At 43.1% G+C, this 14,033-nt stretch overlaps 1 protein-coding gene across 4 annotated transcripts in view; it reads right to left on the reverse strand.

Annotated features, from left to right (window-relative positions):
* Positions 1–1,271: 1,271 nt before the first annotated feature.
* The window catches only part of LOC116851620 (A disintegrin and metalloproteinase with thrombospondin motifs 7-like), a 79,398-nt gene continuing 66,636 nt past the window's right edge, over positions 1,272–14,033 (reverse strand). For 2 of the 4 annotated variants that reach the window (XM_032831229.1, XM_032831228.1), the window contains exons 5-18: positions 11,516–11,795; positions 9,921–10,243; positions 8,422–8,693; positions 8,081–8,227; positions 7,542–7,692; positions 7,358–7,447; positions 6,718–7,033; positions 6,317–6,444; positions 5,912–6,159; positions 5,496–5,613; positions 4,664–4,926; positions 3,844–4,346; positions 3,377–3,547; positions 2,470–2,621 (exon numbers count right to left, since the gene is read on the reverse strand). In XM_032831229.1, coding sequence (XP_032687120.1) covers positions 2,470–2,621; positions 3,377–3,547; positions 3,844–4,346; positions 4,664–4,926; positions 5,496–5,613; positions 5,912–6,159; positions 6,317–6,444; positions 6,718–7,033; positions 7,358–7,447; positions 7,542–7,692; positions 8,081–8,227; positions 8,422–8,693; positions 9,921–10,243; positions 11,516–11,795 — 3,162 coding nt within the window. Of the gene's footprint in view, positions 2,622–3,376; positions 3,548–3,843; positions 4,347–4,663; positions 4,927–5,495; positions 5,614–5,911; positions 6,160–6,316; positions 6,445–6,717; positions 7,034–7,357; positions 7,448–7,541; positions 7,693–8,080; positions 8,228–8,421; positions 8,694–9,920; positions 10,244–11,515; positions 11,796–14,033 lie in introns of all 4 variants that reach the window. The other 2 variants (XM_032831230.1, XM_032831231.1) reach the window with 2 other exon arrangements.

A 14,033-nucleotide genomic window follows, 5' to 3' on the forward strand; every position in this document is an offset into this window, starting at 1 on the left:
TATTGATAGCCCGATTGCTACTAGATAATATCACTTTTGCATCCCATCTTACTAATAAATCTTAAACGTCAAGAAAAATGACTACGTCTTAGTCAGATGCGCAAAAATTTCAGCTTTCTAATGATATCCCAAGTTTTTGCGACACATAAAATCGGACTTGTACATATTGAGCTGAGAGCTTTAGATCGCTCGTCGCTAATCGATCGAGGTTAATGCCGCCAGCTGGCTTAGGTTTCTTGAAAGTAGTAGGAAAAACATGTATAACGTGATACCATTTCCATGACCAAATAGCGATAAGCGATTGAGAGAACACGGCTCGAAACGACCGCGACGATGCTTTTGTTCTCAAGTTTTAAAGAGATTTTAGGTAGAACTCGTCAGAAAACCGAGATTTATGCGCACCTGACTAAAGCGCAGTCGTTAACATTCAAGATAGATTAGTAAAATGAGATGCAAAAGTGATAAACCGTTGACACTGACTCTACAGAATATCAGTAATTCGTATCTTTGCTATATGTAGAGCTAAATTGATATACGTATCGTTTCATGTTCTGTAAGCCGATTGTCATGATTTCCCAGTAACAACATAACATGTACATGACATATATTGTACAGTTACATAACATACTATATGATTGAACTGACATTGTAACATCAATGTTATATTACTGATACTTGGTATTTACAATGTCAGTTCGATCATATAGTATGTTATAATGACATGTATAATTACATGTATAATAACATGTATAATTTATATTTTAATATGTTATGTTACTGGCACTTGATGTTTATTGATTTGAGCGAGGTCACATAAACATTTGATGTGTTATAAAACTTTCAGAATTAATAACTCGAAAAAGTACTGCGAAAAAGTAATAATTCAAAGATTATTTCTCGAAAACGTCGAGAAGAGAAGTGCATTTTTTCATTCCGATATCCACTTTAGCATCTCCATAATGTAGAAATTCGAATGCGGCATAATGGCAGTGGTCTTTGACAATATTGAATGTTGAATATTAATATTTTCGCGTTATTCATTGGGCAAATAACCGCTGGACATATATAGCTGGACATGTTTATAAATTTGCTGTAAAATATATATTTGCTGTTTTCTGGGAGAACTGAGGAACTTTCATTAATATAAATGAATATAAAAATAATTTAACATAAATTAATGAAGTTTGGAAATAATAATGTATACACTATATAAGGGGTTAATAATAGTCAATGCTATTTTATTGCGTATTTGTTATTAATTGAGTCAGTAATGCGAGAAAAGATTTTATATTATCGTAATTTAAAAAAGATATTGAAGAAAACATACGGATCAATATGAAAATGAACAATAGAGAATAAGAAATAACATGAAACTGGATAACTTAAATAACAATATTCGAGGGAAAATATAATAAGATGCGTGTATAAAATCATAAAGATTGAAATGGTTGGGATATTTGACTAGAATAAACGTTGAAAGTTAAGAAAATTACAAAAAATGGAAACCATACAGAAAGAAATCGAAAGGAAAGCCACGACCAGAGTAGGAAGATAATATACTAGATGATATTAAAATAATAAAAGTGAGTAACAGGTAAAAGATGCAATTGACAGAAACAAGTCCAAACTGTCCAGACGTTGAAAGCCAAAACCCACAAAGGATTATAGAGTTACCGGAAAAAGAAGAAGAATGTAAGAAAGAGCATACAAAAATATTATTTATGAATTTTTTGAACATTCATATATTAAGCGTAAATATTCGATTAAGAAATTCATCATTTGAATTCGCCAGATATGAACATTCAATTCTATTCCTAAAATAATTAAATATCTTAAATCTTACAGTGTTACGTATTCGAAGGTTATCTTAGCCATACAATTATTAAAGAAAATATAGTTATTTTCATCGAGAGTGATGATAATTCCACAGAAAAATGTTGCGTGTATGTCACTGCTACAAATTTACTAGTATCAATTGAAGAAAATTGTTCATTCGAAAAAAAAGTATCGAATAACATGGCCAACGGATTAGATCCATAAGAATTACTTCTCTTTTATCGTATAAAAAGTTTCTAACAACATTAGTCTGTTGTGTTAATGTTGAACGTCATTCTACTGAAATACCGAAAAATATTTGGCGTTTACAAATGTGTTTGAATTAATATCCTAACGAAATCTAAGGCATACTAAGGCACTAGGGTTACAGATCTCGGTACAAAAAATACATATACATATATATGTATACGTATGCGGTACAAAGTTACAAAATATAATCTCGTAATATCACCCTCTGTTGCGTATTTCTCTACATCGTTGCACGCGTCAAACATGAAACTTCAATCTACGGTATCGTTATAATTAATATCTTAAGTCGACATATGGACAAGGTAGGACGGCTGCGCCTCCTGATTCGCTCGCGAGTCGTAAAATACGAGACCCTCGTGCTCGGCTTCTTGGCTCTTCATTTTGTCATTCGGCAGGTATGTAACGTCTACTATGACGGACGTGTCGCCTTCGTTTCATACACGTGACGCAACAGTTTTCTTTTACGATCGATGATGCTTCACACATGCGTCTGTAGCTCGCACACATAGACGGCGATAGTACGCCATTCTTGCAATCTGAAAAAATGAAGGTTTTCAGAGGTTGTTCTGAGACATCCTGTATATCGCGCACGTCTTTTCTATGTTCAGCTTTTATAGACACTTTCGTAAATTTTTATTTTCTATCAAATGTTAGGGTTTGCGATTTTCATTGGTAATTCGAATGGCGTTTGTTATAGCTCGGGTATACTGTTCGCGATAAGTATTTACATGCGTTAGGCGCGTCATATGTGCATGTAAATCGAGCGGCATCGCGTGTGATCTCATAAACCAAGTCGTTACGAGTCGCGGTTACCTTGCATATATTCTAGTTTCCCACTGCCTTCGGACAAGGGCATATTCCGCAACTTTGGACAAGCCAAACGCTCGGCAACGTAACTAGCATAACTTAGCATTACATGCGGCTACGTTCTAATTCTCTCAACTCCGTTACAACTCTGTTAGATCGCCTCAAAACTTCTATTCAACATCAATTACTGTGGCGCGACGAATGTGAACTTAACTTATAAATATTGCGCGCACTACAGCTGGATCATAAATACTCGTGTTGCGCAGTAGAAAGCGAGCAGTAGTTCGCGAGACTTCTCGCGAAGATCTCTGGGAATAATGTTGCAATTACGTGCTCTCTTTTTTTACAAACATTGTCAAGATTTCAAAAAGACTCCTTCATATACTGCGCACTTTGTGAAGAAGATTGCATTAAAAAAAGAAAGAGAGTGGTAATTCTCATAAGACGAACGAGGGAACTTTCAAGGATGCGCAGATGCAATTACCATTTTTCTCGTAGCATTGCCGCCGGTAATAACAGCGCTTCGTGTCAAACGGTTTTTTCTCGGGATTGCAATCGTCGGACAGCAAGTTCGTCGCCCGATCGCGACACTGCACTTCCCTGTGCTTAACTCCGGACTTTACGAGACAAGTTGCGTTGCAAGTTCCCCAATTTCCTGGAATCAAAGTCAATAAACACCCACACTAAAGCCTTCGTAAGCAAAAGTTAACAAACTTGATGGAAGTCGAACGTCTCCAGTGAATGATTAATTTCTCGTGTATCTCCGAACAGGAAATTGGTGGAGTTCAATGGTCATTTCGATTATCGCCCTTGGTACAATAACACTTTTTGTAATGTTATTTTCGTTATTTCGCGATGGAGAGACGAGAAAGGATTTTCATTATATTTACATGGAAAAAACATCGGGCTGCCGTGACGTGAACGCACAAAGCGCCGATTAGTAGCTCTTACCGGTGATCCATTTTCCACTGCGACAGTCTTCGACGCCGGGCGGCTTGTTGTCTGGATTACAATCGCCTGGCACGGAGCAGGTGACTTTCCGACTCCTCTTGCCGTTCGAGCAGTGACTCCATTTCGACACCGTCCACTTCGACTTGGTGTTGTACATGGAATTGTCCGGATTCTCGTCGACGACGTTGTCGAATTCGAGAATCTCTGGCTCGTCGGTGGTGAGGCCATTAACTATCGTGATACCGTCCTGGTCGCTAATGTTATAGAACGACATGTCCTTGTTATCGGCGTACACGATCAACGGTACCTCCGTGGTGGGTCCACACGGTGGCAGATTGGGACACGGCTCGACTTCTTTGGGCCGCTCGTCCTTCTTGCAGTCGCGATCGGGCACGGCTAAGTCCGCACGATCCGTGCCGGATACCACACACATCACCGATCTCTTGCGCAGCGCGCCCTTGCCGCACGTTACAGGGCACATCTGCCACGGGCCCACCCACCATCTGAAATGTCGATTGGTGGCGCAGTGGCAGGCCGTTACTTGTCAAATAAAGCATCGCGTATCCTCTAATCTTCGATAGAATTTCTGAATAATGCATGGAATGGATAGAAGTGAGAATAGTGGTAAAGTGGAACACACACACACATACACAACACATACACAGAGTTTGCCTCTCTCTCGTGGAGCGAAATTACATAAAAGATGGAGATCGAACAGAATTCTGATCAACCGCCTCGGATTTACTTCACGCCACGAAACAGGGATGTGCCGTCGAAGTTTGTCGTTACGATCGTTTTATCGAATTCGAAGTTAGCTTACCTCGTGGGACACGAATTCAAATTGCATTCGCGCGACTGCGGCTGCGGCCTTTCTATGTCGTTGCAGAAGTGGTTCTCAACGATACCGCTCTTTTTTTCGTGGCAGACCGGCTGCGAAGTTTGAGTGCCTTTGCCGCAAGTGACCGTGCAGAGGCTCCAATCGGAAAACACCCATGAGTATTCCGGTGCTCGAATGGGCTCCTTCTTCGGCACCGTGTATTCGTAATGCACTTCGTTGCCGTTGGACGGACTTCGGGTAATCGCCTAAAACGATGGAAATTATTAATACGGTGGTTGCGAAATAAATGTGAAGCGGAATTATTTTGTCAACATTCACTGAATCGCAAAATTGATCATATCCCGAAAAAAATCCGCGTATTTATCAATATTTATGAGAAAATTACGATTATAAAAATTCGAGTCAATGAATATTCATTCATTTATTCATTTCTTTATTAATCGCATGTTAAGGGATTGCAATTCTTTTGGTATAGGCATAAAGAATATCTTTGTTGCGTAATAGAGTCTATACGAAAAAAAAACGGTACTTAATGTAAAGAAATTCATTAAAATAATTAAAAACTGAGCGGAAAAAGATGGTTCTCAGAGCGATCCGTTAAAAAGTTAAGAGAATCAACCGCAAAGTAATATCGATTAGCGAATATGCTAATATGATTTGCAGATCTATATAGCGTTTAATGTAATTAAAAGAAAGAGAAGAGCATTCAATATGAAAATTTGTCTTAATTGTCAATTTTATAATTGTATAATTGTCAATTTTGATATAAAAAGGCGTTTACGTTTTGTCCGACAAATCGCTGGAAAACACTCACATAGACCGTGATGGCTTCCTTGATGGGTCCCGGGATTCTGATCTTCTCTTTATCTTGTTCACGTTCGTACAACGCTGGTGTGCCGGCGACCTCGTACTCGCCCGCCAAAGTGATCTGCCTGTCTGATTAGAATCTCGGTTTAGGGCTTCGGTCACGATCGTTAATATCGCGGAAGTTTCTTTCGTTAAAGCGTAATAGCGTCGAGCTGTGCGTTGGCGCGAGTTCTCATACCGGCCCATAAAAGTGCTTCATAAAAGTGTACACGCAACTCGGGCAATCGAGCGGCGCGATAAGAGTCGTGGGTTAGGTGGCCGCGTTAGCTTTACAACCTCCAATTACGTTTAAATTTCGCGACCAGCTGTTCGCATTGTCACGCGCAGTTTGGAAACTTTCCGATCTCAGACAGCGGTACGCACCGTTTCCCGTTCAAGAAGTACTTGTCGGAATTCGGCACGCCGATCCCGATGTAATTCGTGCTTTGACTGGTCTCCTCGATCTTGATATTTCGCGAGCCGGCCGGAATCACGACGACTTCTTTGTATCCCAAACCTTCGCTCTTGTTGTAGAAGCCGCTGGTGGTCTCGCATTGAGTACCGTCGCCGTGGCAAATACCGCAACGGTCTTCTGTAGCATCGGAATCCACGGTCCAATCGCAACCAACTTTCTGAGAATCGGAAATATTCGATTACTAACACTTTTTCTATCGGAATCCAACTTCTAAAGTACTAAATTCCAAAGTTCTAAACACTCTAAACTCTTAATAATCATATACGATTTTTCTATGTAAAGAAATTATCTTTATTTGTTCTTATAATACTGACCCTGCATATGCCAGCGATGCACATGTCTCTGGCACCAACGTTGCACGGGGTGCCGTCGAGAGCAGCCTCTCCCCAAGGCACGATCACGCTTTCGTCCGTGTCGGTGCAGTAGAGCTCGCAAGGCTCCACTAAATGAGACGATGCAAATGAAATGTCGCGTTGTAGTTAGCGCTTAAACCGCCGTATTAATTAGGCTCACGTGTTGCAATTTATAGCGGAGATTGAATAACACGATAATTGCGTTCACCCACGAAACGTGTGTGTGAGCCGCGACTTCGCGTTCTTACACGCCGGCGTGTAAGCAGGGAAACAGGCCCCGCGCGAGTTACGGTAAGTAAGTGGATGCGAGACCGCGCGAGAACATTCCGTTCGCATCAAACAGCGCTTAAAAGTTCCCTTACTCTGGTCGAAATACGGCAGCCAGGTGTAGTTCTTTCCCGTGTACTCTTTGCCGTCGTAGTTGCTGCACTGTATCGCGCGGAAACTCGGCTCGCCTTCTGGGCAGGGCTGCGTATTGCAGATCTTGTAACGGCGTCTCTCGCCTATGCAGAACTTTCCGCCGTGCGCCGGCTCCGGATGGTCGCATTTCCTCTCGACTATCGAGACACCGGCGCCGCAAGTTCTCGAACACTCGCTCCATGAGCCCCACTCGCCCCAGCCGCCGTCGATGTGCCGCGGTCGATCGACGATAGGCACGCACTCCTGGTTTTGACACCACTGCAAGGAGCGATGTGAAGCCGAAATCAGACTAGCGATTGACAACTGGCGATTGGCAATTAATGTTTAACCAATCAGAACGACATGATCATTTTGCTTTAATTGAAAACTAATCGTCAACTATCAATTGTCAATCGGCAATCGCTAGTCTGATTCGGGTTTAAGTGCTTATAACGAAGAATCGAATGTATCTCGCAGACTTGACGTCAAACTCATTTTCCGAAATGAATTGTTGATCCAATCAACGTCCAACAAAAAGTTTTTAGTTAGCAGAGAGTTTAGTTAGCATTTAGCAGGGAGTTTATTGAATTCTTTTTATCGTACCATGTGTTTTCCGCAATGCGTCCCCGGGGCTGCCGGATGCAGCATAGTGCTGCAGGTGCCGTCCACGATGCACCACAGTTTCGAGCATATCTGAAATCACAAGAGTCGCGGTCGTTTTAAATTCGGGTCGGTCCGTGAGGGTTAAGTCCATCCTGATCGTCTATCATCGACGGTCTCTGTTTACCTCCTGCAACGGAGTGCAGACAGCAGCCTCCTTTACACCGAATTGTAGTCTACATTGGTGCTCCGCGTTGTACATTGCGCCGGGTGGTAAATCCGGATACGCGTAATCATTGTCCGCCGGTTCGTCTTCTAGACAGTCGCCTTTACCTTGGCTGAAATTCAAGGAGAGATTCACGTTTATATTTACGCTTAGAGTAAAAGCACCAGTTCCTAGACATCTAACTTATCCTGGACATTGTTTTGATCTTTAAATATGAATATTTAAACTTTCAAAAAATATGGAATATATGTATATATATATTCAGTACATATATTTTATATCGAAAGTTTAAATATTCGCGTATTTTTTTTTAATATTGAAACAATAAGAACGTCCAGGATTAGATACGTGTCCGGGCATAGACACTTTTACTTTACTTCTCTGTGAACAAGTGAAGCAAAAAATGCGAAAAGAAATTGCCGAATTATCAATCATCATTTCATATTAAATTTGTGGTATTTTAGTATCTAAAACAATTATTTCTTTAATGTTTTCGTTACTCCAAAAAGTTTGTGATATCTCTCCTGGAGCATCTAGACCAAGCCACTCCTACAGCGTCCACTTCAAAAGAGGGCGTCATCACGTGCAAGGTGTCGCCGTCGCGCTTACTGCAGCCGATTTTTTCCGTGTCGTGGTACATTCCGAAACTAAACAGAACATACGGTGGGACACTCCAAATTAGAACTGCGTACACGCCAATGTTGCTTCGGTTAAGACTTTATAATTAAGATTTAATTTCGTGCGCGTGAAACATTCGACTTGTTTTATGCTTCAAAACTGTGCTGTCCTCGAGCTTCTTTCTTCAGCAGATATTGATATACGATCCCATATTCCTGCTTACTTATGTCCTAATTCGTGCGTGATTGTGTGCGCCAATGTGATCCCATTGTCCTCGTTGACGCTGCAGCTGCGATCCGGTTGGCACATGCCGGCTACATGCGCCACTCCCAAGGTGCTGCAAATGCTCTTGCGCGAACAAATGTCCTTCCTCGTCACTAGAATCGCCACATCGTGATGATTTGGATGCGAATCATCGGCAGGATTCAGTTCCTGTTGCCACTTGCAGAAATGGTATAGAGTGTCGTCCGCGCTGTCCGAAATGTTGAGCTCTTTCTAGGACAGAAACGATGAAATCTCAAATAATCGACCTGTATCTGATGCGTAAGTAGCGCGGATATGCCACTTTACGCGTATATCGCGGAGAATCAATCTATGGGCGATATTCACAATCTTACATTTGAGTCTTAAGACTTCTGATCAGCCGAGAACTCCGCGGTGGTAACATGATTGTAAACGGCAAAATGATGAACTATTAGGCGAGAAAATAGATCTGTTCGAAAAACTTCTGCACTAGTTCTGCGTACTATTATAGTAAGAAAGAGAAAAAGGGAATTAGAGTGAAAGAAAGTATACTTGTCTTTCTCTAACTTATTGTACTAATGCAAAAGATCATTGGAAACGAACAGATCTAATGATATAAATGGACGATCAATTTTTTTTGCAAACCACAGCGTTATTATTGAGTGTAATGCGTGCATATCGTATGTGATCGATTATGGAAGTGTGGAAATGCTGCGGATACTGTGCTTATTGTGATATTTAATGCGTATAAATAGTTATTCAGTCATATTTGAGTCACACAGCTAATTTTCTGTCAAAACGAGGTGATTTGTCACATTTATTTTGCGACTATTTAATAGTTATCAAAGTAGTATAAAATTAGTTATTAGTTAAGAGGAGTATCCGAAGCATTTCACAAATGTAAAACAAATTGCAATTGTAAGTGTATTTTAAAGATATATTTTTTTTACTTAACCGTATGTCACACAGGAATTTTGGGCATGGTTTTTCTCGCTTTTGACATTATCAATCCAATATAATGACTGATCAGGAGCTTTAAGTTCATCTTCAGATGATATACGAATCGTTTTATTGAACCATCTGAAGAGAGATGAACTTAACTTTTTGGCTACCAATTTTGTTTTTGTTTGAAGAGATGCATTTTTTTACTTTCACTTCATTAAATACATTAAGTATAATGTTTTAGCAAAAAATTAAGAGTTTTATGTTTGACGCCAAAGGGGTAGGGCACCGGTGTCCTACTGATGTTTTTGGGAAGGTGTTTATTTATCCCAACAATAATGAAGAGTGGTGCTACCAAAAAAGATAGCGATTCTGAATGGCAAAAAAAGCTATTTATTCAATTGAATAAGATTATCGCTAATAGTGGGGAAAACACATATGTCCCGTCAGTAGAGAAAGGATTAAGACAATCTCAAGTATTATAAGACCCAACTATGGATACTGGCTTAAGAGTGATCCGGAGCGTAACGCAGATACCTCCACTTCTTTATCCTCGATGAGGATAATTCTGACGACCACGATGTTGATGAAATTGCCGATGGTGGGGTCGAGGTAGAGCGAGGACACCATGTTCATAATAGTCAGCAAATAAGTCTCGACGTCGCCGTCCTGGTGGAACGACATCATTGTCCCGTCGGCGACGACAAGAGCCTCGACATGACGCGGTGTGCTGATCGATCTTTTGGAACGGTGCCACCTTGGTGGCTTCGCTTGATGTTTCCTCCGCCCACGACCTTGAACTTGGACCAGGCCCGGTTGAGTTTGCCATTCGAGCCGCGTCTCTGTCAATCGACGCGGTTCTGTCGGATATTTCACGTGCTGTCATGATTAACGTAATTGCTAATATCGTATCTGCGCTCTCTTGCCGTTCGCCAGTCTCTTGCCTTTGCGAGCAAAGTACCGGTCGAAATCTACGTGGATAATTGAACAGCTCGAATTTATTGTACCGCCGATACAAACACGTAACTCTTACGAGAGACTTACGTGGCGTCCCTCATGCTCGTCAATCGATTCCGAGACGCGAAGATAGTTTCTACATTGTCGAACACCTCGACATCCGCGGCTGATTTATGTAGATTGGCAGATCGTAGGGCTGCAATTAAGATTTCATTTGGCCCGTCCGACAGATCGGCCGGTTTGCCGAAATGGATACTCATTGTAGTTAATTACGGGTTTGCAGCGAATTGGATTATCCCCTCGCGGGCAACGCGCTTCGTGAAGGAACATATCAACCGAGCGATCTTACTTCTATATCGGTGCGCTCGTGCGCGTTTAATCCGTTGAAATGTGAGGTCGTCGGGGGGTGGCGAGTGGCTAGGTCGTATCTCGTACTCGTGCCGAAGACCGTACGAGCCGGTAATTTCGGGAGGGTTCGTGCGACGAGCAAATCAGGCTCGGGGAGTCGGCTTGATCAACGCGACATTATTTGAATCGCGTCACAGATCGCGACGGCCGACGATCGTCGATGCGTTCGCCGCACCTGCGCGGCCGGCAGCCATTACCTCCTATCATCGCGGGAGTTACAGAGTCATTACTGCGATCGGGAACGACGTTTGAGAAACACACGTTGGCCGTCTCTATCCCGTGTTACCGCTACGCGCGCGTCTCGATACTCCCGTGCGAGACTATACACGCTTCCACACCCTTTCTCTGCGCCGGTACCCTTCCTTCCTTCCTGCCTGCCTGCCTGCCTGCCTGCTTGCCTGCCTGCCTGCCTGCCTGCCTGCTTGCCTGCCTGCTTGCCTGCCTCCCCGCTCGCGGATATTATCGTCGGCAAAAAATAAAGGACAGACGAGGCGTCGATGACACGCCCACGTTCCGTACCACAGCGCGTCCAATTACATTATACGCGCGGCAGACACATAAATACATGCGATACATATTACAAGAGAGGGCGAGAGCGAGAGCGAATGCAAGAGCGAGGAACAGAAAGAGAGAGAGAGGGAGGGGGAGGGAGAGAAGGGGAGAAGTGGTACAAGGTGTGCCGTACGACGGTTACGAGGGCCCGATGCAGGGCGCGCGGGCGAAAGGCGAAAGAGGAACAAGAAGAAGGTGTCGGGGTCTGTTCTCACCGCGGGTGCCGCAGTTTCTCTCTTGTCTCCTCTTCTTTTTGCGCCGTCGCTTGCTACGGCCGCCGGCGCCGATCTTGAGCTGCCGCTGCCGTTGCTCGGCCGATCGCCGAAAGACGAGGTGAGGTCGGCCCGCCGTCGGGGCCTGATAGACCGACGAGCGAGCACCACCGGCGCCTAGGTCCCCGGCCGTTTCGTCCGGCGACGTGCCGCGTTTTTCTTCCAGGGACACGGCGACTGGTTCCAGCCAGAACTCGCCGTGGTCGCCGCGCAGCATACCCGCCTGAAACACAAAACCGGGTCTCATGTTACCCAGACACACGCAGAGACGCCCAACGTGCGCCCCGACGAGACGCCCTGACGTCTCCACGGCGATGCCGAATACGAATGGGCCGCTTAGCTCGCAGGCGGCGCGTACGTCATCTCGAAAAGCTTGTTAACCCTTCGTGGCGCGAAGACGAGACCGCTCCTCGACGTCTCGATATTCCTCTCTCAAGCTTGGCGCGCGCCACTTCGCGGCTGCGAATTATCCGCGGCTGATAGAGTGCGCGTTTAGCGTCGGAATTTCGCGCAAACACACCTGGTGACTTCGCACAACACCGTTCTATGTGCGCGACCGTTTGTCGTGGTTACGCGCAGTAAAATTTACTGCATCGAGCATGTACAACCACCGTTGTATCTTACGACGCTTACGCGAAGCGTCGACAGCTCTCGCTACGTCCAATTCAACGTGCAGTCAGGTCTCGTCTCTCTCATCAGAATGGAACAAATCGCGACCCTCGGCGTGGGAAGAGTGACGGGCGCGATAAATGGCAGGCAGCCTGCGGGGGCGCTGTTTCTTCGCAATTTTGTGCGAGCACACAGCTGTCGTCGATGATGCGCGGAAATATTAATGCGATATATGAGATTATAACGAACTTACGAGGAGCGAACTGGACTAGGTGGTGATGGGTTCACAGTAGAGAGTAGGAGAGCAACGGAGAGAAGAGAGAGTATCTGCTAGGTATTAATATATAAGTACGCTCCCCGTTAAGTACTTGGAAATTGAGTTTCTACCGAGTTGGCTTATACCAGCATATGCTGCCGAGTATTATGCTTAGTTCCTGCGAAATATGTAAGCACGCGCAAAAGGACGCCGCTCGATATCGTACTTGTGTCTCGCGCGCGCGTCTCTCGGGCATCGGGAGGGGTTGGGGGGAGGGGGACGAGGAGGTAACGTTGACGCGAACTTATCGCAACGTGCCGCTCATTATTCCGCTCATCAATCGCTATCTGACGGGAAACGGCGGGACCTGTCAACGACCTGGCGGCTGATTGATGCTGCGGTCGCGCTAATCTGCTGTGCGATCAACATCAGTTTCGCGTTGTTCTATTTCTTGTTCCGAAGGTGTTGGCTCGGACCTCCGACAGCGCACCAGGCGTCATGGAACAAGTATTTCGAAGGCCCGCGTGGTCGGTATAAAAAGAAAACGGAGCCTTCAGAGGTAGAAGAGGTGAAGGCTCGGAGATATTCGGGTAGAGCTGACGTTCGCCCGTCCCGACCAGTTCGATATTCTTACAGCTCTTACGATTTGTGCAGACGTTTCTGCTGGACGTGAATGCAACGTAGAGAAAAGGATAATGAACTTAATTACATATCCAAATTGTCTTATTTTATTTCTTGCGATTTATTAATTTTCCAACGTTAAATTCCGTCACACACAGAATTCTTAATTAACCAATTCCGAAATATCGATCTAAAAAATCGAGATACAACCAGAGAAATCAGGTTTTTTTCATTGTTTACAAAAGTTTTTGTAATATTAACGCGTATGTGTACGTGTCTCTTCTTGGTTATTAAGATATATATAGGTATATTTTGACATATTAATTTCTAAAATGGATAAGTTGAATTAATTAGGTACACATAATTAAGTAAATTCATTATATTAGATTAACATCAAACAATCAACAAAATATAGTCTTCTGTTATTTTTTAATATAAATCTTCAATCTAAAATTAAACTGATAACATTCTTGAAATACAATAAAAAAACAGTCATCAATCGTGAAAAATAAGGAAAATATAAAAGTAATGAAAAATTAACGTAAAATGCACTTTTGTTTTATCACACAATTAATACGTAATAAAAAGATTTTATTTTATATAATAAATCGAGACAAATGGAGTTTAAGGTACAGAGGATTGCATATATGTCTAGCCATTCCCTAGTCATTGTGTGTGTCCTAATCGAGAGTTACTTAAAATTTTTGGCCCAAAGTTCGTTCCTAGATAATCAAGGATCGTGACTGTTAATTATTCGGCAACGATGAGTCCTGTATAGCAACATTAATCCGGTTTAATAACCACCATAGTTAGTGAACTCTTGCAATCAATTGGAGTATACTTTAGACCTAAAAGAATATGCCAATCGGATGTAAGAGCACTAACTACCGTTGTTGCTAAATCGGATTAAATTTACTGTGTAAACGTCGACGTCAAGCAGCTGTGACACTTAGACAGTTTAATATTTCATCAAAA

This window comes from Odontomachus brunneus, unplaced genomic scaffold, assembly GCF_010583005.1.
Source record: "Odontomachus brunneus isolate Ranch 3 - 2012 unplaced genomic scaffold, Obru_v1 Obru_scaffold_182, whole genome shotgun sequence".
Taxonomy (NCBI): Eukaryota; Metazoa; Arthropoda; class Insecta; order Hymenoptera; family Formicidae; genus Odontomachus; species Odontomachus brunneus.